At 36.0% G+C, this 24,215-nt stretch overlaps 2 protein-coding genes across 4 annotated transcripts; one reads left to right on the forward strand and one right to left on the reverse strand.

The window, feature by feature from the left end:
• Nucleotides 1–69: 69 nt before the first annotated feature.
• Nucleotides 70–12,180, reverse strand: EMB2763 (ribonuclease II family protein). Its single transcript, XM_059581295.2, has 25 exons — nt 12,011–12,180; nt 11,274–11,414; nt 11,049–11,186; nt 10,805–10,962; nt 10,239–10,294; nt 9,618–9,740; nt 9,339–9,469; nt 8,987–9,227; nt 8,126–8,279; nt 7,030–7,270; nt 6,645–6,801; nt 6,382–6,450; nt 5,832–5,957; nt 5,656–5,708; nt 4,077–4,183; nt 3,389–3,443; nt 3,177–3,276; nt 2,743–2,854; nt 2,084–2,204; nt 1,908–1,967; nt 1,691–1,796; nt 1,506–1,601; nt 971–1,052; nt 819–884; nt 70–549 (listed from the first exon to the last, which is right to left on the reverse strand). The coding sequence occupies exons 2-25, from the start codon at nt 11,325–11,327 to the stop codon at nt 351–353; spliced, it is 2,805 nt and encodes a 934-aa protein (XP_059437278.2). The 5' UTR covers nt 11,328–11,414; nt 12,011–12,180; the 3' UTR covers nt 70–350.
• A 3,548-nt stretch (nt 12,181–15,728) lies between these two features.
• IRE1A (Endoribonuclease/protein kinase IRE1-like protein) lies at nt 15,729–24,180 on the forward strand. Of its 3 annotated transcripts, none has more exons than XM_059584234.2 (7): nt 15,729–16,175; nt 17,060–17,294; nt 18,266–19,797; nt 20,500–20,672; nt 21,032–21,278; nt 22,384–22,687; nt 23,825–24,180. In XM_059584234.2, the coding sequence occupies exons 1-7, from the start codon at nt 16,027–16,029 to the stop codon at nt 23,987–23,989; spliced, it is 2,805 nt and encodes a 934-aa protein (XP_059440217.2). In that variant the 5' UTR covers nt 15,729–16,026; the 3' UTR covers nt 23,990–24,180. The 3 variants fall into 3 exon arrangements, with proteins under 3 accessions (XP_059440217.2, XP_059440219.2, XP_059440218.2); XM_059584236.2 differs by having other exon boundaries at nt 16,087–16,175; nt 17,152–17,304; XM_059584235.2 differs by having other exon boundaries at nt 16,087–16,175; nt 17,152–17,294.
• Nucleotides 24,181–24,215: the final 35 nt, after the last annotated feature.

Below are 24,215 nucleotides of genomic sequence, written 5' to 3' on the forward strand. Positions count from 1 at the left end.
ACCCAAGGACGGAGAAAAGGGCAGCCAAAAAAGACTAACCAGATCGAATAATGGCTGCGCGAAGATCAGTTGAGCTAAGGTCGTTGTCATTTTGAGCATAATGACAGCTTTGGCCAATATTTAATTTTATCAGAATATTGCCATGCTGACTACATTCGTTCATCAAAAGCACACTTGAAACCAGGAATACACAACAAACAAATAAATCGATCAAAATTAAATCAAGACATTACAGTATGCCTGATTTCCTAATCTATCCCACTGGACTCCACTTAATGTTTCAAACCAAACACAATTGCAGTTTCATAAACATTGATATTGAGATACAATGGAAAATGTCATCGACTCCTCTAAATAAGGGTGAGCTGGAGTTTCGGCCGGTTGGGCTGTGGCTCCACAACCTCCATGTGAATTTGTACTGTCTGCAGAACATTATAAGAAACGCTACCATCCATCTTTTTAATCTTCTGTTGTTGCTCGTCGACATACCATTCTCCACTGCCCTTCTCGCTTCTTGGTGTCAAGTACACAGGCCCTTCAATACCATACCTTAAAGAAAAAAGGAAAAAAGTAAACAAAGCTAATGGAGCAATGGCAAAGTAATGGAGTTATCCAGAACTAAGAAATCTGTCATTTTGGAGTAATTATCTTGACAAGCTACACAAACGTATTTGCCTCTATTTATTTACTTATTTTTCTCAAATTTTCCTTTTTAACTTTTTGGAGTATGGCAGAGCAAAAGCTGGATCACTGAAGCAAGAATTTACATAAACGATAAAAACGCCAAGAGATAATCCAGCGAGAAGTTAGAAACATACTTGGGCACAAATACAATAAAGCCATTGGCTCTTATCTTCACTACTCTGGCCTCGGTGTCTGTGGGCCTACATGAGCAAAGACAAATTACATTTGCATTTGTGCTAACGGGAGGGAGAGAGAGAGAGAGAGAGAGAGAGCCCATGGTATATACCGTTTTCTGAAGTAGATAAGAGTATGCAGCTCTACTGAGGCCCTGCTCGCCATCTGGGCATTTCTATGTCGATAATTTAAATCTGAAGAAATTTACAGCAATCAGCATTCTTAAATCTCGACATACACATTGGCCAATTTAAACTTTATAGAGAAAGCATACAATAAACTAACCATGATAATGGGGAAATCGAGAAAGAAAATTAATTGAGTTGACCTCAAAAACTGAATACATTCAATATAGAAAACATATTTGAATTCTGAAATACGAGACATGGAATCTGGAATAACCAAATCAAAGTTTTCACAACAGTACATAAGAACAGAAAGTGAAAGTACATGCACTTTAAATTCATTAAGACAAAAAAAAAGTGACTTTCAAAAATGTATGCATAATATATGCAAACTAGCTGCAAATGATTTTTTCTTGTATCATGCAAAATTATTCAGCATCCAGCAGCAAAACCAATACGAAGAATGATTGAACAATCATATAGCATGGAAACAAAGTTTTAACAGGGTAAAGTATTCCATACTGTCGGCAACACTAGTAAGTTGGGGTCGGTCCTGGAATATTGATGGAAGCTTGTATATCTCTAAAGAAGCAGCAAGCAATCGGTGTACAATGACATCTGCAAGAACAGTAAGTCCCAAACTCAATTTACAATAAAACATTCACCATGCATCCACCAAACACTACATGATAAAAACTGACACTAACCAGCATATCTCCTTATAGGAGAAGTGAAATGAGTATACAGAGGTGATGCAAGCCCATAATGATGATATTCTGGAGGGCTGAGATCCCCACTATAGAAATAAACTGCCTAAATTTGTAATCCAAGGAAAAAAAAATGAAAAATAAATAAATAAATAATCTTAGAAATGTCTCCAAAAGAAATAATTCCGAATTCAGTCAACTATTCAAGTGGAGTTACCTGTGTCATGCATCTAGTTGCCAATATCCTGATCAGCTTATTAAAGTATGGATCATCACCCTGGCAAATTAATGTGAAATCAACGTAAGCAACACCACAAGTTTTTATTTGAAAAATAAAATAAAAAAGCCAGACAAAGCATGCATAACTTAAATAAGCCAAATTGCAAGACATACCACTGCATGGTCAAGTGAATCAGCCAGTGCTTTTGATGAAGAAACATCCAAGTTGATACCAACAGCAGCAGCTGTGCGTAGCAGAGGTTCAAGCATCTCCCTGGTTGGAATAGGATGACGCCTGCACACAGAAAAAGCACCCATAAGGAGACATAGTTTGGCACGGTTTGAAAACAGCAATGACATTATATCCTGCCACAACCACACAATTTGGACAAAAGTATGTACTTGTGGCAAAGGTAGATACATCCAATGCTCTTCCAACAAATGGTAAAATGGATATTAAATTTGAATGAGAAAAAACAAGTATATGATGTTCTCATGTGTACTTTTTGTGTAACGCCCAGCATTGGAAAGGGCAATAAAGATTTAAACAAAGATGATTAACCATGCATATGTGACTAAATCAAATGCATGCATAGTTTTCCATGTGATAATAAGCCTTGCACCTATAGTATTTATTAAGGCGGGGAGTTACATTTGTACACACTAAACATTAAATTCTAAATGAAGACTAGTCAAAATATGAACCATAACCAACATTAATGCCTATTTGGATGGGGATGCCCTTTGCCCTCATGGCTTATCTAGCAAGAAAAAGAGGTCATTCCAGAAGAGAGACAGAGAGCAGAGATGACAATGTAAAACCACCAATTTACCTTAGCAGTGAACACAAAGGAAAATGTTTGAGGATTTTTTGTGCAACTGAAACATTAGCAGCAAGCATAAACTCCTCAACCATTTGGTTTGCTTCCCGAATCTGGTACATACCTGCAGAAACAACTCGTGTATTAGCAATATCAAAAAAAAAAATTTAAAATAGGAACCAATCAAGAAAACCATAAACCTATACCATATAATGTTCTAACCTTTCCCGTCTGCATACACTATATCATTTATGCTAGTGAAAAGATTTCAAAAGAATCATTGGGCCATTGGACTAGGCCATTAGTAAATAGTTTACGGATCCAGATGATTATTTAGAAATTGACCAAGGAATTAGGACAGGTGACTCATTTTCACCATAATTAAAAAACCATTTTTTTTTTAATTGGGATCTATAGGAAAAGAAAACTTGCCATTCAAAACATACCAATATCAAGAGGGTCATGAGTCTCAGTGTCAATTTGAAACTTGACTTCAGCAGAAGCAAGAGTTAAGGCTCCTCTATCAATACGCCTCAACCTCATTATCTGCAGGCAAATAAAAACCAGACCTTTCAGGGAAATCCAAACAGAAAAAAGTACGATACAGTCCATTCATATCATGAACAAATGGCTAAAGTAATCTCCAAAGAAAGCTTACCTTTGCTAGACCATTCATATTTCTCAAATCTGTGGTTAATGGATCCACCAACCGACTGAAAATAACATGAAAGCAATCAAACAGTTTCAAAATAAAAATTAAATGAAATGAAAAACATTACAAATGGAAATAAGACCGCATTATATTTCATTATGAAAATGGAACAGACGAGACATGCTCAATCTTTCCCGCGGGTTTTATGATTAGCAGTAATCAACAAAGACAATAAAAACAATTTCATACTACCGAGACAAAAGAAGAGAAGAGAAGAGAAGAGACAATACACTTCAACAAAAAAAAAAAAGGTTGAGATCCACCACGACCTGTATCTTGGTAGTTTGAATAATTTAAGGGAAAAAAAATAAGGATTAGTGCTTAAATATAAGAGCTACCAATTTGTCAATTGACAGGGAAAACATAGAGGTCAATAGCCACCAACGTGAAACAGATGACAAGGCAACTAGTTGTTAGGGAAATCAGAAACAAAGGGCAATTTAGTCAATTGGTTATAAAGACTTATGTGGGGATGAGGAAATTCTTGTGGGGGTGTGAATAGCTCCTTAAATAAAAAGATGCATCATCATTATAATTGGAGAAGAAATACAAAGGTTCATACATTTTACTAAAGAACCAACCTAGCAATTAAGTTAATTTGCAGAAATCAACCAAAATTGGAATAGAATAGCACCTGTCATCCATCCTTGCCTGAGCTTCAATATAAGACAATGCTGCACAAGATTTTATAACACTTTTTGTGTATCTTGTAGAAATAATCTCTGCTTCAGGTGTCATCTCCTGAAATTAGGCAAATATGAAAGTAGGAAACCAAAAAAAAAAACAGACATCTCAGACACATTCAGCTCAATCAGCAATGCCACCTATGCGCATGTCAATTCGCATTAAGGCATATGCATGCATTTGTCTACATACGAATGTGGCTATGCATGTCTGTCACATTGGTCAGATGATATCAGTTCAATTAGGTGCATAACACCTCTCAGGTAAAGGCAAAGATGATTTGTTCCTCAACATTTCTAAAGAAATACAAAATATATTATCTGAAGTGAATCACCTCCCACCAAAAACACATAATACCATATTCAAGATAAACTGCATCTACATACAAGGAACAGTATATGTATTGAGAGATAAGCTTTTGTCCTTGAGAAGTAATTTAACAAATGTGTATCCACAATAAACACACACTCGTAAACCACATAGGCGTGTCATGCACGCAGAGGCAAAGCCAAAACTTTCTCCAAGGGGGCCAGGTTATATGTTGAGATTAGATACTTTAGCATTAGTAGCTTGTCACAATATTGCCTATATTGATATTTAATGGCCTAGTCTCAAGGAGACAAAGACAAAGATCACAAGCTCATCTAACCCTATCTAGGTGTCGCACAAAAGTGAAATTAATGGACACCGTGTAAGCAGATAACCCATTGAGCAGCGATTAACCACTACCTCATATGAAAATAGAATTAATGTCACTTTCTTAAAATTCTCATTCACAAAACTCAAACAAACCTCAATTTTGCATCTCTAGATACCTAATTTGAATCTTCAAAATCAATGGCAGAATATAGTTTGTGTAAAGTTCTGGAACACGATGTTTGTAAAAGTAACTCTTTTTTTTATAAGTAATAATCTCATCAAAAAGGCGTACAAGAATGCAACCCTAGTACACAGGAAGTATACAAAAGAACCCCCTAATAAGGAGAGACAAATGAACAAAAGTTAAAAAGAACCAGGAAGAAAAAAAAAAAACTAGAAAGAAGCAAGTTATGATGTGCTACTATCCATCCATGTGTATAAGGCATTGAACATTAAGATTACATGGTTAGTAATAATCAATTTTAACATAAGTAAATTAAATTATACTTATAAAATGTAAGTGATTATCTTTGGATTATAAAGAGCCAATATAATTGTTTTACTCTTTTTTTTAAAAAAAAAAAAAAAAAAAAAAAAAAAAAAAAAAAAAATCTAAATTTATAAATCTCAGCATAATATATGGGAGGAATTTCAAAAGCCAGGGAGGGCCCTCCATCCACCACTGCAAGCACGTTTAATAGTGGGGGAGAGAGCTTATAAACTGGGATTTTTTCTCGCATTAAATATCACCAATTAACAAATTGCAGGTATCTAGAATTCTGCTCCTTCTAAAACATTCACTTATAAGAGAAATGCTTATTTCTTAGAAAATAAACAAAATCAGAATTACCAGATGTCTTATCATGATTTAATAGTGAAGTAACACATACCCAAATAACAGAGAATGCTAGCCTTTCCACATCAGCTCGAAGAGAACATATATCTGCAAGGTAAAAACTAAACTGAATGAGCTTTACACCAAGAAACAATCAACCACAAGAACAAGAACACTCCATATAGCATAGTGTACTCATAAGATGAGAAGAATAGGAGGAAAACAGTTTACCTTCTGTAAGATGTTTAGGAAGCATGTCAATACGACGCTCAACAAGGTACACAGATGTGCCCCTTTGTGCAGCCTCATCATCAAGTGGGGTGCCGGGGTGCACAAAATTCGTTACATCAGCAATATCTAATTGAATGTCATTAAAGATGAACATTGTGGCTATATGTTTACACTTGAACAACAAACATTCACAAGGAACTATATGTGGCGAAGAATAACATACCAACATCAAAAAGCCTCTTCCCATAAAAATACTAAGTGATCCAATATGTATAACAATAATAAATTTAAGGGGTTATATAATTTGCAATCTGCTACAATGTCTATATAAGCAATACCATTTGAAATCCAAAGACCTAGTACTAATAACTATTTAAACTTAAAAAAAAAAAAAAATAACTATTTACTGACAGCCAAAGATTTTTCCTTTCGCAACCCATGGATAGAAACATATAATATGTATATTTTCCTTTATATGCACAGTCAACCTTAAAATGCAATCAACATCAAACTCCATTAATATTGACATTTTCAGCAGGTTATAGGATACGAACTCCAACTTCAAAATTTCCATTTGGAAGAGAGGTACAGTGCAGTGCATCATCAATATCCTTGCATCCTGCACAAACCAGTCAAGATGGATGCATTATTATGTTTAATATCTAATAAACTATCCAAAACATGTCCAAAATCAAGAAATATCATAACAAAACAAACCAATAAATATATAAAAAAGAGAAGAAGCATTATAGATGACAATGGTGATGGCTATTGATCAAGAAAAGTGAAAAGATGAACCAATGGGTAACGTACCTGGAGGATCCACGCTAAAGGCACACAAATGTCGCAAATCCTGCCTAATAGGATTTGCCAAATCTTCAGAAGACACAGACCATGGTAATGGTGGCAAGCATGACAGAACTTGAGAAGAAAACGGTCTCGAGTTTATATCATTCTCTATCAAGACCACCTGCAGCACCAACAAAACTAATTGACATTGTTTTCATCTAAAATTGTCAGTCAGTTGATAGGTATATCACCCTAAAATCTAGGTCTGCTCTCTCTGTCTGAAATGCCTCACTCCATACACGGTGTCCTCTCTCTCTCTCTCTCTCTCTCTCTCTAAAATGCCTCACTTTCAGACCTATTTCTCCTATGGTCCGTACACAGTGGCCAGAAGGACATTGAGATTACATACCTCACTTTCAGTATCTCTGTCACCTATTTCTCCTATGGTCCGTACATAGTGGCCAGAAGGATATCGAGATAGACGGTCCCAAGAATCAACTGCCACAATAATTCTCTTGTCGAGAAGATTTTCAAGCTGCCGAGTTTGGATCCGAATCTTTGGGATTCTGCGATCTTTGGAGACAAATAAGGCATGGGCTGTACCACCACTACCTGCAGGCATAGGCATTGGCTCTAAAGATCCACAATAACTGCACAAAATCATTTAAGCTTATATCAGAAAACTGAACCCATTACTAAAAAATGTCAGCAAGTGGCTGACACTAGCCAGAGCATTAAACAAGATTAGGCATTTGTAAGCTAAAATATTATAATTAGTTAACTAAAGGATGCTATAAGTACTTTTAACCAACAAGAATAAGACTCAATGCACCATGAATAACAAGTGGTTCACATGCATCTAGCCAGCCACAAATATGACACAGAGGTAAGCTATAAGCATCATTTGCACAAGGCTCAATCAGAGTTCATTATTGACTTCCATGAATGTCAGGCATGCATGTCACTAGAGAATATAAGGACAAATATTAAATCAGAAGAGTCTATCATTTAGATGTTATTAGTGCAGTACCATGCATTGAAGGATGGGACATCCAAAGCAAACTAGTGATAACAAAGATAAATTGCCAGAACACATGATAAGAATAGGTACTGAGTTCCACAACTAATCAATATTCAAAACAGAGAAAAAAAAAAAAAAGGCATCAGCCAACTAAGAAAATAACATACCCACTATTATTAGAATAGGTACTGAGTTCCACAACTAATCAATATTCAGAACAAAAAAAAAAAAAAAAAAAGGCATCAGCCAACTAAGAAAAAAACATACCCACTATTATTCTTCCACAAAAATAAGAATCCTAAAAGAATTAAGAACAGCTAATACGAATACTACATACTACCAAAGAGACTGAAAGGTCAAACTATGATGACCACATAATTTTCAACGGAGAAATGTATATAAACAAAAGCATAATTGAACATGGTAATACAATCACAATAATTTTGTAAAACACAGAAGGTCTCTGAATAAGAAGTCAACTTACGAATGCCAGTTACGTTTTATAATACCAACAACACGGCCGGATGGACGAGATGAGACAGCATTTGTGTCTCCAGCAGAACCCTGCACTTGAATTGCAGTTCTAGGAGCATCATCAGCACTGCTTGGAGCTAGATGAACATCTTCTTCCACATCCTCTGCAAGGTGGTAAAAGAACCATTTAAGAGATTTTATTTTGGACGCAGGGGGGGATGGACTCAAGTTTACTCTCAACCAAACGCAAAGTTTGAGCTGGCAAGAGAGAGGTCATTTTGTTTAACCCTCAACAAGAGCCATTGTCTGAAAGGGGAAGTTGTGGAGGCAACCTGTTCTGTCTTCCTGCAAATTCAGGCTAGTCAAGGAAAACTCCAACTTGCTGGGGGCTTTGATAGATAAAACCAACACAGGTCCTATGAGTCTGTTTTCCCCTGCTTGTTCTTTTGATGTAGTTATATCTTTCCTGATTTTATTCACTTTCTCTCAGCAAAAGTGTTTTCCCCTCTGTATCCTCTCTATTGTTAGTGTTGCTCATTTCCCATCCCAAATGAAACTTTAAAAACAAAAAGGGACTTGAAACTTTTCAAGCCAACCTCAGCGCACAGATTCAAACCCCAACCCAAACAGGACACTATATAATTATATTTTTCCATTTTCCACCTGCATAATTATTGTTGCTAATGAATGGGACAAAGACAAACAAGAAGGATCCATCCACTGTCCTTCACACCTAAGCGACTTTTTCAGCCTATTTTTCGCAGTTTGAAGATGCATCAGTTGCACAGACATGGACCGCGTACATAATAATAATATGTTTAAACAGGTATCTACCTTCTAAAAGACCCAAAAGGTGTGAGGACTAACATACCTTCATCTGCTATAGATAGAGACTTCTCCTCATGCCACTGATCTTGGGGCAGAAGTTCTACTGCCACTATGTCACCATCAAAAGCCCTATTCATGTTTGTACGCCCATAAATAATTATTTCATCACCAATACTCTCACTCCCGACATAAGCTTCAAATGGATTATAACGGTTAACACGAAGTTTTCCTTGATGGTATATTCCACGATGCAATCCAGAAGTAATCTCAGACATGGGCTTGTGCTAAAAAGAGATCAGAGAGAAATAAAATTATTAAACCACTTCTTTCTTTCATGGACCTCAGAAATAACTCAACCCAAAAACAATGAAGATATGCAAACTCAAACAACAAACCTCGGTATAAATGACTTTCCTCTTGGAAGGTCTCAAATCTTCAACTTCCTCCATGTCAACATCTTCTGATGAAGGTTGCACCAGCAAGTCAAGCAAATCAGGTCGACCCAATGATTTCACATATGACTCAACTGAAAACAAGACAACAATTCACAAGTAAGCTTCATCCACAATAATTATGATAAATAATCATAATCATGATGATGGCAATGTTGATAAGCACTATGCAGATATTGGTGCTGGTGATGAGATGCCAGAACTACAACAAAACATTCTTACTTGTCTCTGCAGAAATGCCCTCTTCTATAGCCTTCCTCTTATTCTCCCTATCATTAGTAATAAGTAAAACCTGAGCTGCACCACCAAGATGACTCTGATACCATTGAGCAGCCACCCGAATTGCTGAATTGAGACTTATAGATGTCAAGACTTGGAAATTTGAAAATGCCATCATGAAGTAAGTCAAACATTATAGCTACCAAGCAGTGATTATCACACACTTACGTGTGCATGAACAAAATTTATGATTTCAGTGTTGTTGGAGAGGAAGGAGAGAAGGTAGGTGGAAGATAATTAATTGAAATTAGTAATTATTTGCAAGAGCGAGAGAGGGGAGAGCAGAAAGAGGGGGGAATTAGTGGCATGAAAAGTTTACATTCTACTATAGTTATCAAATCATTGTAATAAGATTCACTTACCATTTGTTCCTATGAACTAAAATTTCAAGTTTGAAGGACTTCCATAGAATGGAAAGGGCAAACTTTAAGGGTGAACACTGCTTGAGGGTGTTCTTTAATTAAGAGTATAGATGAACAAGCAAGTTACTGATATAAAACAATGTCTATAACCGTGGAGCATATCATAAATTCTCAGAATTCTGTAATCATGCAAAGAGCAAACCTCTGTCATTACGATCATTTTTACTTTCTTTATTCATTTCCTTGACAAAAGTATCCCTACAAATAAAGAAACGGAAACAATATCACATAATGCATAAAACCCAATGGTGAAAACAGCATCATCACCAACAACTATAAAAGAAAAAACATAAAGCAATAACCATGAAATCAAATTGAAGTTGAGAAATTAATCACAACTGCTGGGATAACCACAAAGGAAGAAGAGAAAATACTAATAAACATTCATTTTTGTCTTGTAACTCAAAAATTCATGCATATATTTCAAGTCCACTAGGCCCATAAAATTTACCAAAGCCAAAAGGATCACAGCTGCACATCCTATGAAAATTGTACTACTACCCCGTGTGAGCTTGCTTCAATCAAGTGTAAAACATCAATAGAGACTCGTACACATTCAAAGCTCAAAGGCATCCCAATAGAACAAGCATGGCAAATATGATACCTAGTCTATTGCAAGCTAAAGATTATATGAGCCATGGTCACCACATGTCGGTAGAAGCATTCAAATAGATTAAAATAATTACATGATAAAGTAAAGGAGCATACTTGTGGTGTTCATTAGCAAACACAAAAAACCTCCTCAAGGAATTGCTGCAGAGAGCTCTAACTCTATTGTACACCGACATGTTCTTGTTCTTAACCTCGTCCAGCACGATCGATAGCATGACAACATCATCAATAGCTGAGTTCTCAAGCAAATCAATCTGCAATCAAATAATTCGAAACAAAACAATATCAAATAGTAGGAAAAAATCAGTAAGCATACAAAAATTTGAAAATTGACAATTACCTGATTGAGAACAACATTTGTGTCGACAATGAGAATGGTGGAAGCAGAAGGACTCAACCGAGCAGCAGAGGAATCGCACACTTTGCAGATGGGAGCTCCACAGTAAATATCGTCTCTGAGATAGTGCTCTCTCACTTGCTGTGATGAAGAAAACAAAAAAGAAAAAAAGGATTGAGGCAGAGAAAGAAGAGTGAAAAGTTAGAATTAGGTTTAATAATAAAAGACCTTGTTCACTTTGCCGCCTCTGGTTTTCTTGACGAATGTCTTGCTGTGCAACATGTTTTGGAAGCAGTGTGCCTCACTCGTGCTCTGTCTTCTGTTTCTGTCTGTGTCTTACGAAAGTGGAGTTTGAAGGCTTTTCTTCCCCTAAGAGCATTCACATTCCACTCAACAAAGTTTTTCCAAATTTTAGCTTAAAAAGTCACTTTTTTCTATTTTAGCTATCCACTTGCATCCTACTCTCTAGATCTTTCTCTACTCCATTTAAATATTTTTCTTCATTCTTTCTTTATATAATTGAAATCAAACACAATAACAGAAAACCCAACAACACATTTAAAATCAAACCATTGATTGATGTTTCAGAGAAGAAGAAAAAAATAAATCCAAATTTTGTGGCAGCACCAGCACATATCATCGGCTATTAAACGGAAATTCATAACCCTAGACTAAATTCATATTCTCATACACTGCAAAGGAATAAATATCTATCATATTGAACTTAAGCTTCCAATCAACCCATTATATTCCCAGACGCAGTGTTTGTTTCGCCGGAAGTAAGGGAATCTTCAGAACCCAGCTAGATTCATGAATGACCAAACCTTTACACTTAAAAACGTACTTTGTTCTTAATACATTTTCTGATAAAACAAACTGAGGAAAAGGGACAAAGGGACAACAGTATTAAGGTTATTAACGTAATCCGAGAGAAATCATAGAGGAAAACTAATTAAAGACAGTACCTGATCTAGCTATGGCCGCCTGTCTTAGTATACTGTGGAGAATTGGAAAAGAGACTCAGCGACAGCAAGGCCCCTTATTCAGCCGAGAGAGAAGAAGAACAACAAAAAGTTTCAGAGACTAGTAAAGCGCGCGAGGGAGAGTGAGACGGCGACAGAAAACTAAAAAAATTTCATCCTTTCTTTTCTTTTATAGCTTTTTTTTTTTTTTTCTTGCTCGCATCGTTGCTACTTGCCACTTGCTACCCTTGCCTAGTTGCCTTGGCACTTTTTGTTTTTTGTTTTTTTGTCTTTTGGTATATAATAATAATAATAATATAGAGAAAGAAAATGGTACATTCATCTGCCTAGGTCTGTCCTTAGTAGGATTGAGCGTCGGTCGGTAATGTCGGTTTCGGTAAAAAAAATTTATTTTCGTCTTTTAAACCGACAATATCAGTAAAGTTTGTTATTTCACCGACTTCTTCCATCAAATTTTATTTTATTTCACATTTCGAACCGAATGGCGGTCGATAATGTCGGTATATGGAAAAGTGGCAAATTTGTCGATAAAGTAGGTCGACAGTCGATCAGTAAAGTCGGTTCGATTAAAAAACCTCTTCCACCTACCAAACCGAAAAATTCGAAATAAAAAAAATCATGCCGCCTATCATCCTCCATCTAGTCGGTAACGGTCGGTGTCGGTCGAAAGTTGGTTAGTTGGTAATTTGCTCAACCCTAGTCCCTAGGGCTGAGCACGGGTTGGATCGAGCCGGATATTGGGCATACTCGCTACTCGACCCACATGCTGCATGTCTTAAAATTTAGGGCTGCGACTCGGCAAAAATAAGCAGTATTTGACGGGTTATAGGTAGTACGGGTAAGGTGGGGGCGAGGCGGATAAGAGAGAGAGAGATACCTGACGTGCATAATACTAAGACAGAGAGAGATGTTGAGTTTCTGGAGAAAATGGAAGGGAGTCTGAGAGAGGCAGGCGTGAGTGAGGGGCAACTTAGGCTAGGAAGTGAAATTAGGGTTTTTTTGTGTTAAGTGAGGCGGGGAGGGGCCGGGTACCCACAAGTCAAAAATATTTTTAACCTGCAACCCGCCCTGCCAGGGTTGGACAAAATTCAACCCGTTTCTACGAAAAAAAAACCTTGAACCCAGTCTGTGCGAGGTGGGTATTTGCTCACCCCTATCCATCCCCAAGAATTGCACCTTCATTCAAATGAACGATCTGAATTGAATCGGGCCAATAATAATAGTAATAAGTTAACAGATATTTAAAATAAATTAATTAATTAAACTAACAACCGACAGGACCACCCTTTAGAAAATGAGTAATGCTATTTACGTTCTTCCTCCCACACTTTTTAGCATTACTTTTAAAATAATTATTTAATCAAAATTAAATAATAATTTTAAAAAATAGGAAAAATTTCAGTTTAACCTCCTCAATTTCCACGCGATTTGATAAACCCCCCAAAACCAAATTTTAAACGTTACATGATGTTTATACTCCTGATTTTTGTATAAAATTCCAACTTTAACCTTAATTCCAAAGCCTTTTTTATTTAAAAAATAAAAAAATCATGGATATTTTGGTCTTTTTTGTATTTTTAAAGGCTAAAATTGATGAAATTGTTCACATTGAGAGCAATTAAAAGTTTAGGGGTATAAATTAAGAGATTTGAAAGTTTAGGTGAGATTTATCAAATTACATGAAAATTCAGATAGTTAAAGTAAAGTTTTCCCTAAAAAATATATTAAAAAGTATGAAAATAAAAATGTATGTAGAATTACTCATATCTAATTAACCACCCCCTCACCACCTCCTTAAAAGGCAAGGCGGTAGCCAACAACCCTTAGATGGTGGTGGCGAAGGAAATAGTTGGACCACCTCCTCAGTCTTCAAGAATGGTCATGGAGGGCTCCCCCCCCCCCCCCAACCCTGGGACATAGGGATAAGTAGAACTTCCACCCCTTTATCTTTCATTTTGCACCAAATTATTGAACTATTCAACAAAGAAAACTCCCATATCACTTCCCTTCTCAAACAACTCTTTACATATGTTTATGATTCTAAAATGATCAGTTGAGATGTAATTAGAGCTCTACATAATTATTTATAAAGTCTAGTGTTACCTAATAAACTAACGTGAGACTTAACATTAATGAGATCTTTTATAATTCACTCACTCACTTTATGTAGACTAATTATCTTCTCATATATGGGATTAAGGTGTTCAATCGCCCCAAAAAAAAAAGTGACTGACAATCATTAGTTTCTTTTTGATTTATTGACTTTAATTTTGATTTATTTGATGACGTGATTCAATCTAAATCATTCATTCCTGAATCTTTCGAAATCACAAGGGACCGTAATCCCCAAAACAGTGACTCCTTGGTGTAGATTATGAGTTATAGTATTTGCACTTAGTAAATACATCATGTTTATGGATGTTCTTTGTAAACCTTGCTGCAATGGCCTATATATATCTGTCTAAAGGATAAATGCCTCTTCCAAATTAGAATGGAGGAAACATTTTTAATTCAATTTATTAATATTTATTTATAAAACATATAATTTTAAATAAAATTAACAAAGCATGGGACATATCAAATGTATCATGTTACAAAAACAATGGTCATTCAATAGAGTGATTTTTTTTAAAAAAAAATTGCTGTTATTGGAAGAAAACTTTCTCTAATTTTATTTAATTTTTTAATTTTTGGTTGATTGCACATTTTTATTTTTGCTTAGATAGGGTTCAAATTCTATCACTAATGGTACTCGACTTATGGGAAAATATCAATTTAGTACTTCTGTTAGGTTCTGTCACACGTGTCATCATATAAAAATATCACGTGTCATAAATAATTAAAAATAAAAAAATAAAAAGAAATTGAAAATTTATGGGGTGGTCCGACCACCCTCATTTTGGTCATTGAAGTTAGCCGAACCACCTTTAATGGCCAAAAAGGGAGTGGCCGAAACCACCCCAAAATACTTTGGCCACCCTTGAGGCTAACTTAGGGGTAGCCGAACCATCCCCAATGTCCTTAGAAAACCACCCCCAGATCGGCCATTGGGGGTGGCCGAAGCCACCCTATACCGGCCATTGGGTGTGGCTGAGCCACCCCCAATGGCCAAAATGGGGGTGGTCGGCCAAAAATTTTTAATTTTTTTTAAGGGTCTAGTTTTTTAATTTTTAATTTTTATGACATATGTAATTTCTCTGTGATGACATGTGACATTCTGTTAGTTTGGGCTAACGAAACCTTACAAAGGTATTAAGTTGATATTTTCCTATAAATTAGGTATCATTTGTGATACAATTTGAAACCCAGGTGAGAAAAATAAAAATGTGCAAAGTTAAGTACTAAAAGTGTAATTACCCTTTTTTTTGCTTTTTGTTTTTTTTAAAAACTTTGTCCATAACTTTTATCCACATCATGACATCAATGATTCAATATATTTGTCTGAAAACTTTTATCGCCTTTACATTTAAAGAGCGAGTAATGCTATAAGTTTTTATAGAGTCTTCATTGAGTCATTCAAAATGTGATATAATTTATTGACTTTTAATCTATTAATAATTTTAAAAGTCACATCACATTTTAGATGACTCTAGAAAGGTTTATAACCCACTCTCTTGATGTTAAGGCGACAAAAGAGTCGCTGCTACAACCCAAAATCCAAAATTAGACGTTAATGGAACCTTTCAACCTGACAACTATTTCCAACCATTATCATTGTTACAAGGTCAAGTCATTGATTGGAGGATGCGAAGTCTAAGACGGAAATAGGAAGAAGCTTGCAGGGTTACGGATTCGGAGATCCTAAAATTGCAGGGTCGGATTATGGGAAGAAGCTTGGAATCTTCGATTCTGTATGTTGCTGTTCTCCCATGACTTCCCAAAGCCTCAACCCTTCTTCTCCTTAGCTCCCACGGCTCCAACCTTCTCTCGCACTCCCGGACTCTCTTTCTTCAAACCCCACAACATCAATTTCCAATTTACCTCGTTTCGTTTCACAGATGAAACTCCAATTTGTTGATATATTATGCGTATTATTATTTATCGTAGTCTCGGTGTTTTCGAGCTCAGTAGGCGAGTTATCGCTTTGGAATCCGTATGGGGATGGCTTATCTCGAAGCCCAGGCCGATCTCTCTTGTCTCTCGCACCGTAAGTTCTTTATTTTATCTTATTTTTTGAATAATCTTTGAGGAATATGGTTTGGACCATGGTTTTGCTTAATTATGTTGAATGTGTCCCGCAATTACCGCACAAACTCTTTATATAGTGAGCTGATGCATAAGACAGGCCTGGGTTGAAATGACATGGCAATAGGGTTTGGATAAAATGCTTGAATTGATATGTTGTAGTTCCAAATTGTAGTCTCTTTGGCTTCGAAAGCTTTTGATTAACTTATAGTCAGTCAATATCGTTTTTAGTTGGCCTTTCGTAGGTAATTGGGCCTGACTCTCGGAGAAACCACATTGATGGGGTTTTACTTACGATGTGTTGGGAAGTTTGGAGGGAGAATAGTTATCCATTTTCTTTTGTTTGGGTGTTTCAAACAATAAAAAGTATCCCCTTGTTTTGGTTGTAGGGAGGGAAGCAGAGGAGAGGTTAAGATATTATGTGGATTGACAATAGAATGAGACAACTGATAAGGGTTTGTTTAGACATTGTTGATATTTTAATAAATTGCTAGCGTGAAAAGGAAAATGTAGAAAATTCATTAAACAAGGTATCCTCTTCATTGAAATTTCGCCAATTTGAGGGAATTGAAAGGTGGAGCTTTGAGAGGGTATCGTGCCCTCTCAAATCCTTTCCCCTCCCAAAGGGAAAAAAAAAAAAAAAAAAAAAAAAAAATTCAAGCAGGGGTGAGTGTAACCCATCTACCCGCAACCTTTTCTCCTCTCCTCTCTCCCAATCTAAACATACTGTTAGGAATTGTCACCTGATATGTTCTTTGTAATTTGCACGTGTCATTATAATGAACCTTGGTAAATGAGTATTTAACTCTGTTACATTTCCTTGTCTTTGGTTTTCTTTGGGAGCAGTGAACATAGTACCGCACTGATTGCTGGCCTGGATGGGACAGTCCATTTGATGGAGAGTAATTCTAAGAGAGTTATCTGGTCTTTTGCATCAGGAACACCAATTTACACTTCGTATCAGGCTCCTTTCAGAGAAGATAATGATAAAGAAAATGCACCTGGACCAAATGGCAGATTCTTCTTAGATTGTGGAGATGACTGGAGCTTGTATATGCACACCGAGCACTTTGGTAGAAGGGTATGTCTTGGTATGTTTTCTGTGTTTGTTATATCAATGCCTTTCTGAGATGAAGGTCTTCTAATATGGGTCTATAGCTAAAGGTTCTGGATCCATATCTTCATGTTTGCAAACTTAGTCACATCTGCTTGCCAGTCTTCTCTAGTCTTTTACTTTCCTTAACCTTGATCTCTTGGTGAACACGATTTCATCTCATAACATATCTGAAGGCATAAACCATCTACATAGCTATTCGAAGAAGATTTTTTGTTTTAGCATTTTTTGTTAGGTGTAGAAAAATTAATCTGTCCATATTAATGGATCCTTTGTCCTGTTAAAACTTTGCCTTTCCTTGACTAATGCCCCTTGAGACTCAGAACTTTGATGGATCCTAAGGCCAACTTCATTCTGAGAAGTTCTTAAGAGGCATTTATATCTTTTTTATGGTGCGAGGGAAGCAAATGACAGATGAATTATGAAGATCAGGCGGCTTTTGTGGCACAATGGGTTTAATTGATAAGTTGACTCTCCTCCTTGTCCTCCCCCTCCCCTTGTCACTTCCTCCCAGGCCCACCCATAAATAAAAAGTTTTGAGCATTTCATATTGACACATCACAAGTTGTGTTATTCCTTTGTTACAATTATTTTTTTCAATGGAAAATAAATTTATAAAAGTGTGTTTGGAGAAGAATTTGAGTTTGGTATTTATTCCAATGCATGTATTATTGCTTTGTTAGCACCTAAGGATTTTCTAGGCGCTTCATTGTGGCTTAACCTCTGTAGTTTCTTGACTTTGATAATCGCTAGAAACTGTCATGTACGTAGGTTTATTTTTCTTCTGATCAATTAATGCTTTTGGGCATTGCCTAAAAGATGTCCTTGTTATGAGTTCAGCTATTATGATACCAGGTTTGGTTATGTGTAAATACAGCTTTTGGCCATGATTACTTTCTTTGATATACCTTATTTTTGTTTTACTGTTGCTAATGCAGAAACTTTCAATGACTATTGATGAATTTTTCAAAAATACGCCATACATATCAGAGGATGGAGCTGTTACGCTTGGATCTAAGAAAACTACTGTGTTTGAGGTTGATCTTAGGACCGGAAAGCTGATCCGCACTTATAGATTTGATTCTCCATCCACATTGCTTAGTGATGAAACTCAAAGTGTTTCATATTATAATACAGCCAATAAGGAGTTGGTAAAATCTGGTCCTAAGAACCCAGATATTGTTGATTTGCGACTACACATCACAAGGACAGATTATACATTGACGTCTTTTGCTCGAGACTCAGAAAAAACTTCATGGAATATGACAATTGCTGAAGTTGGGGCTTCTTTGCTTTGTCTAGATGCTTCTAGTGGGGCTCCATTGAATTTTCCAGATAAGCCTGGTTCTGAAATTGGCATTGATTTTGCTATCCCTTTGTCATGTCACACAAGAGCCGCTGTTTTCCGCCATAGGAGTCATACTTTGCTAGAATCCTCTAGGTCTGAAAGAATCCCTGGGGCTCATCTTGAAGATATGATGCTCCCAATGCCTCCTTCAGGTCTGATGATTCCTACACAACCCAAGGTTGATGAATTTGTAGATATTCAACATGAAAATGTTATGCTCCCGGCCCCTACTCCAAACTCTATGCTGCCTTTGCAACCAAAAACAAACATTCATCACAGAGATGATAGGGAAGCAATGCTTCCACTGCCTCCAATGGAGATTGACGATACCGGGATTGTGAATGTGCATGGCATTAAAATTTATCTTAAGCGCGTATTAAGCATGTTTTTTGAATGGTCAACATCATTGTCTATCATTGTGTTCGTGATCATTCTTGTTGTTGTCCTTGTTAAAGGCTATGTTCGGGTGGTTAAAGAACAAGCTTTGTTGAATGAGCGGCCCCATGATTCTAGCTCAAAAACTGCATCTTCCAAGAGGAAGAAAAATAGAAAATCGGGAAAGCAGGATATTGTTGAGACAAAGGATAAGCATGTTTCATCTGAAATTGGAGATGTATTTTCACATATTGATGGTGAAAATAAAATATCGTTGCACCTTGATAAGCTTCTAGATGGTAGCTCTGATGGACGTAGGATAGGTAAACTATTCGTATCAAACACTGAAATTGCTAAGGGAAGCAATGGTACCATTGTCCTCGAGGGAATCTATGAAGGTCGACCAGTTGCTGTGAAACGTCTTGTCCAAGCTCATAATGATGTGGCTTTTAAAGAAATTCAGAATCTTATTGCATCTGACCGGCATCCAAACATTGTTAGATGGTATGGAGTAGAGTATGATCAAGATTTTGTCTATCTCTCTCTAGAGCGTTGTACTTGCAGCTTGGACGATTTGATCCTGATTTCTTTAGATTGTTCACAATACCTAATGTTCAAAAAGGACCAAGCTATGAGAGGTATGGTCGAGTATAAAGCCCACTTGGAATCAATGAAGGATATTATGCCCGGTCTTAATTTGTGGAAAGCAAATGGCTATCCGTCACCTTTATTATTAAAGATTATGAGGTTGGTTAGAAGTCTCATTGATGATATAACATTTCACATTAAGAGATTGTTAACATGTCTTGCTTTCTATGAAACTTTTTATTGTTTCTATGATAATATGCATTGATTTATCCAAACTATTAAACCACCACTAATCCCAAAAGCTTAAGTTGATAGAAATAGTTGAATTTATTCATTTAATTAATACTTTAACACTCCACTGTCACATGCGGACCAAACAATACGTGGACTATTTTAATTGAAATATGGGGTAAATAATGGAGACAATGTTTGAATTTAGAACCTTTGCTACAATACCATGTTGTAAGGTTTGCATGAGAAGAAAATAGAGAAATAGGAGGCTATGTTTTCTACGTAGCCTCTCTCACCTAAACCCACTCATATACACACATATACACAAACATACATTTTTAAAAAAGCCATGATATTCCTTGAGCCCCATAAGTCTTCTGAATTGCCCCTACTCATGTCGTAGGTCTTCTGAACTGCCCATAAGTTTACTGACTAGGTGGATGAAGCATATTTTATTTGATATTTGCTTTTAATGCTTTAAATGTGGCTTTTGGGCTTGTATAGATTCGTGTGAATACAACTGGAGGCTAAATACTCTTGTTCAGTTTTAAAGTTTGGTAGATGTTCATATCACATTGTTCAGATTTGATTAGCATCTTCATAACCCTCAATCTTTAATTTGTGTCACAGGGATATGGTTTCCGGGCTGGTGCATTTGCATGAATTGGGAATAATTCATAGGGACTTAAAGCCTCCAAATGTGTTGATAATCAAGGAAAGTTCTGTATGTGCAAAGCTTTCTGACATGGGCATTAGCAAGCGCCTTGTTGAGAATATGTCTTCCTTGGGTCATCATGCTACTGGCAAGTACTCTTACCTAGTTATTCTGTCAATGGTGTCAATGGTTTGCACCCTTCATGCACAAGTTACAACATCGATTACATGCAGTGCTAATGGGAGCCATTATGTGATGAGTTTTCTAAAAATATCCATGGTTTGACCGTTCCCATTGGATGACCTTTCCATCTGGTGATTAAGGCCTCGTTTGTAGGATCCAAGTTGTGATAATTGCTAGAATGTTTATGATGGAACTAGATGATCTAGGAGCAGTGTGTCACGAACTCTCTTAATGTGCATTGTACATCGTTATATCTTAATATCTATCCATGAAATCTTAACAATTATTCAAATTATTAGCTTAATATTTAATGACTTATTGCAGGTTGTGGTAGTTCTGGTTGGCAAGCACCAGAACAACTTCTTCATGGGCGCCAAACCCGTGCTGTAGATTTATTTAGTTTAGGCTGTGTCATTTTTTTCTGCATCACTGGAGGTAGACATCCATTTGGCAATCATCTTGAACGTGATATCAACATTGTGAAGAACCAAATGGACCTCTTTTTGGTTGAACATATCCCTGAAGCTCTGGATCTTATTTATCGTTTATTAAACCCTGACCCTGAATTAAGGTTTGAGTATTACTTTTCTTCAAATAGGAAATATTTTCCTTTTGATAGTTAATAATGGTTTTCTTGCGTACTACGGATGTTTAGCCTGTTATCTTGAATAATTTTTAATCATTCTAGCTTGCGTTATTCTATGATGAGTGGTTGTTCTGTAGGTGGAGAATACCTTTTGACTAAAACTACTGCTCATCGAATAAGGCAGCACCTAGACGCTCCATTAAAATCGAAGAGTTCATTTTGTTTCCCATAGCAATTGAAGGAACAAAACCAGAACCAACCTAGCTGCTACGAGGAATGCTTCTATGCATTCTCCAGACCATGTCCAGACCATCTCTCCCCTTAAATTTTTTTATTTTGAAAAAATCAAGATGCACTTGGAAGAGATGGTGGGGAGATGGTATTGAGAATGAAAAGAAGAATATCTCTAGCTGCTACCAACTATTTGTGGTGAAGTTTATTGGTAGTATGGACACATTATTTGGTAAAGGGGTTGGCTTAGATACTGTTCATCACCATTTTCCAAAAAAATCAACATCAAAACATTTTAACTTTTTCACTTTTTATATCACATCATTCACTTTTTATTATTATTCAAATAAAAAATCACTACAAAACAAAACTTTTTCACTTTTTCATACCACTTTTTCACTTTTTTATACAAAATATATATATATTTTTTTTACATCAATCTACATTAACTACAGTGTCTAGGCCAACCCATTTACCAAACGCCACCTATGATTGGACTTGACCTCTAGTCAACATTTTTTAATTTCATGCCAAATTTTCTGAAGGCCTTCTGGTAGCAGGACAACCCAACCATGAATTCATTCCTTTGACTTTATTGATATTCAAAACAATCAAATGGCGTTTTTTTATGGTTCCATTTACAAATAGCCTAAGTTGTTTTCATTGCTTTGAGAGAAAGTTATTGTCTTGTATGTAATATGCAACACAATGAATCAGTCAATAGTTGACTATTGCATTTGGTCATTGTTACTTACGTATAGTGAACTTTTATTCTTATATGAGCTTTACTGCAATTCCAGTTATTCATGTTTTCTTTTTGTGATATACTAAGATATAAGTTCTTCCAATTTGCTCTCAGGCCAAAGGCATCGGAGGTGTTGCACCATCCTCTGTTCTGGAGTTCTGAGATGAGACTCTCATTTCTTCGGGACACTAGTGACAGGGTAGAATTGGAGGATAGGGAGACTCATTCTAATCTCTTGCAAGCATTAGAAAGAATTGGAGTGGTGGCATTAGGTGGGAAATGGGATGAAAAGATGGAAACTGCATTTATCACTAACATTGGTCGTTATAGGCGGTATAAATTTGACAGTGTCCGAGACTTATTGCGTGTCATGCGAAACAAGTTGAACCATTATGGAGAGCTCCCTAAAGAAATTCAGGTTTGTTTCTCAAACTGAAAATTGTACATTAATTTGTTGGTTTTTTTGGGACAGTGAGTTACATTGAGCCTATCGGCTTCGCATATAGCTGCTTATTTTGATGAGATCTAATCCATATATGAAATGGGTCGGGAAGTTCAATCCTGCCTCTTTGAGGCAACAATCAAGCTAAAACCCTAAATCCTACATATACACACATACTTGCACACAAATACTCGTATATAGTAGCATGATCACTTATTGGATGGTGCTACAATGATATTATTACGAGATGGTTGCTTTATGAATGATGACTTAATTTTTAAAAGAAAAAGTTTATGAAATGGTAGAATTATGGTCTTTATCCTGAATTTGGTCTGTTTATGAGTGAATTTGTATTGGTAAACCCAAACCTAAACCGAAACTGAAACATTTTCCTTAAATAGGTCAAGAGACTAACTATTATTCTTTGTAGGATTGGACAGTTTGATAATCCATTTTGAAACGACTATTGTTAGCCCTGGTTACTTAGACTGAAAAATATTCGATTTATATTTTAAAAACTTTTGGACAGTTCTTGAATTGTAAAACTAGTTTTAATCTAGATCTCCTTCATGCAATTTTCAAATGCATAACCGTACTTTCATCTGGTATTGTTAGGCTATTTGGCCCTACTAAGAAATGCTTTAGGTACTTAAATTGGTTAATATTAGTCTTATTATCATCTAAACTTCTGTATCGATTGTGAATTGTAAGATTAGTTTTAAATTAGATCTCCTTGATGCAATCATGTTACCCTGTTTTTGATCCATGTTCTCAAGTGTTCTAGTTGGACCCTACAGAAATCAATCATTGAAGTCTCTGTTTTCTTCTTCTTATTCCTTTTTTTTTTCTTCTTCTTCTAAAGATAACTTATTTGTGTTAAAAATAAAATAGATAAATTATATCCCACTCTGATAGCTTAAGGCTTCTAGAGCATTTAATTATAAAAACTAGGCTGCTACTCCAATCAAGAAGTTTATTTTCCATTTGTGACACATCGGTGTGATAGTACAATCTGGATATCTTCAGGCCATTTAATTTGATTATTTTAGGTAAATCTTTTTTTGGTACACCTGTAGCTGATATTAATTTTTCTGTTTTTGGCGGATATTTTAGGAGCTTGTAGGACCAGTTCCTGAAGGATATGATAACTACTTTGCAAGTCGATTTCCAAAACTTCTAATCCAAGTATACAAAGTTATTTACAGATACTGCAGGGAAGAGGAATGCTTTCAGAAGTATTTCAAAACCAATGTTGAATGCCTCTTTGGCCTCTTCTAATTGCTTAATTAAGAACTACTTGTGGCTGCAGTTAGTATCTCAATATTGGTGTATGTTATTGAAACAGGTTGTTTATAAATGTAAATGGAGTGGTTAAAAAAAAACTTAAGTAAATGGAGTGGTAATATAATAATGTAAAAAATTTCTTTCAATCAACTTTAATAAATGTGTTGTGCCATTAGGCCTTGAAATTAGGTGCTACATACGAATGGAACATTCGTTTTGT

This window comes from Corylus avellana, chromosome 1 (genome assembly GCF_965113065.1).
Source record: "Corylus avellana chromosome 1, dhCorAvel1.hap1.2, whole genome shotgun sequence".
In the NCBI taxonomy this organism is placed as follows: Eukaryota; Viridiplantae; Streptophyta; class Magnoliopsida; order Fagales; family Betulaceae; genus Corylus; species Corylus avellana.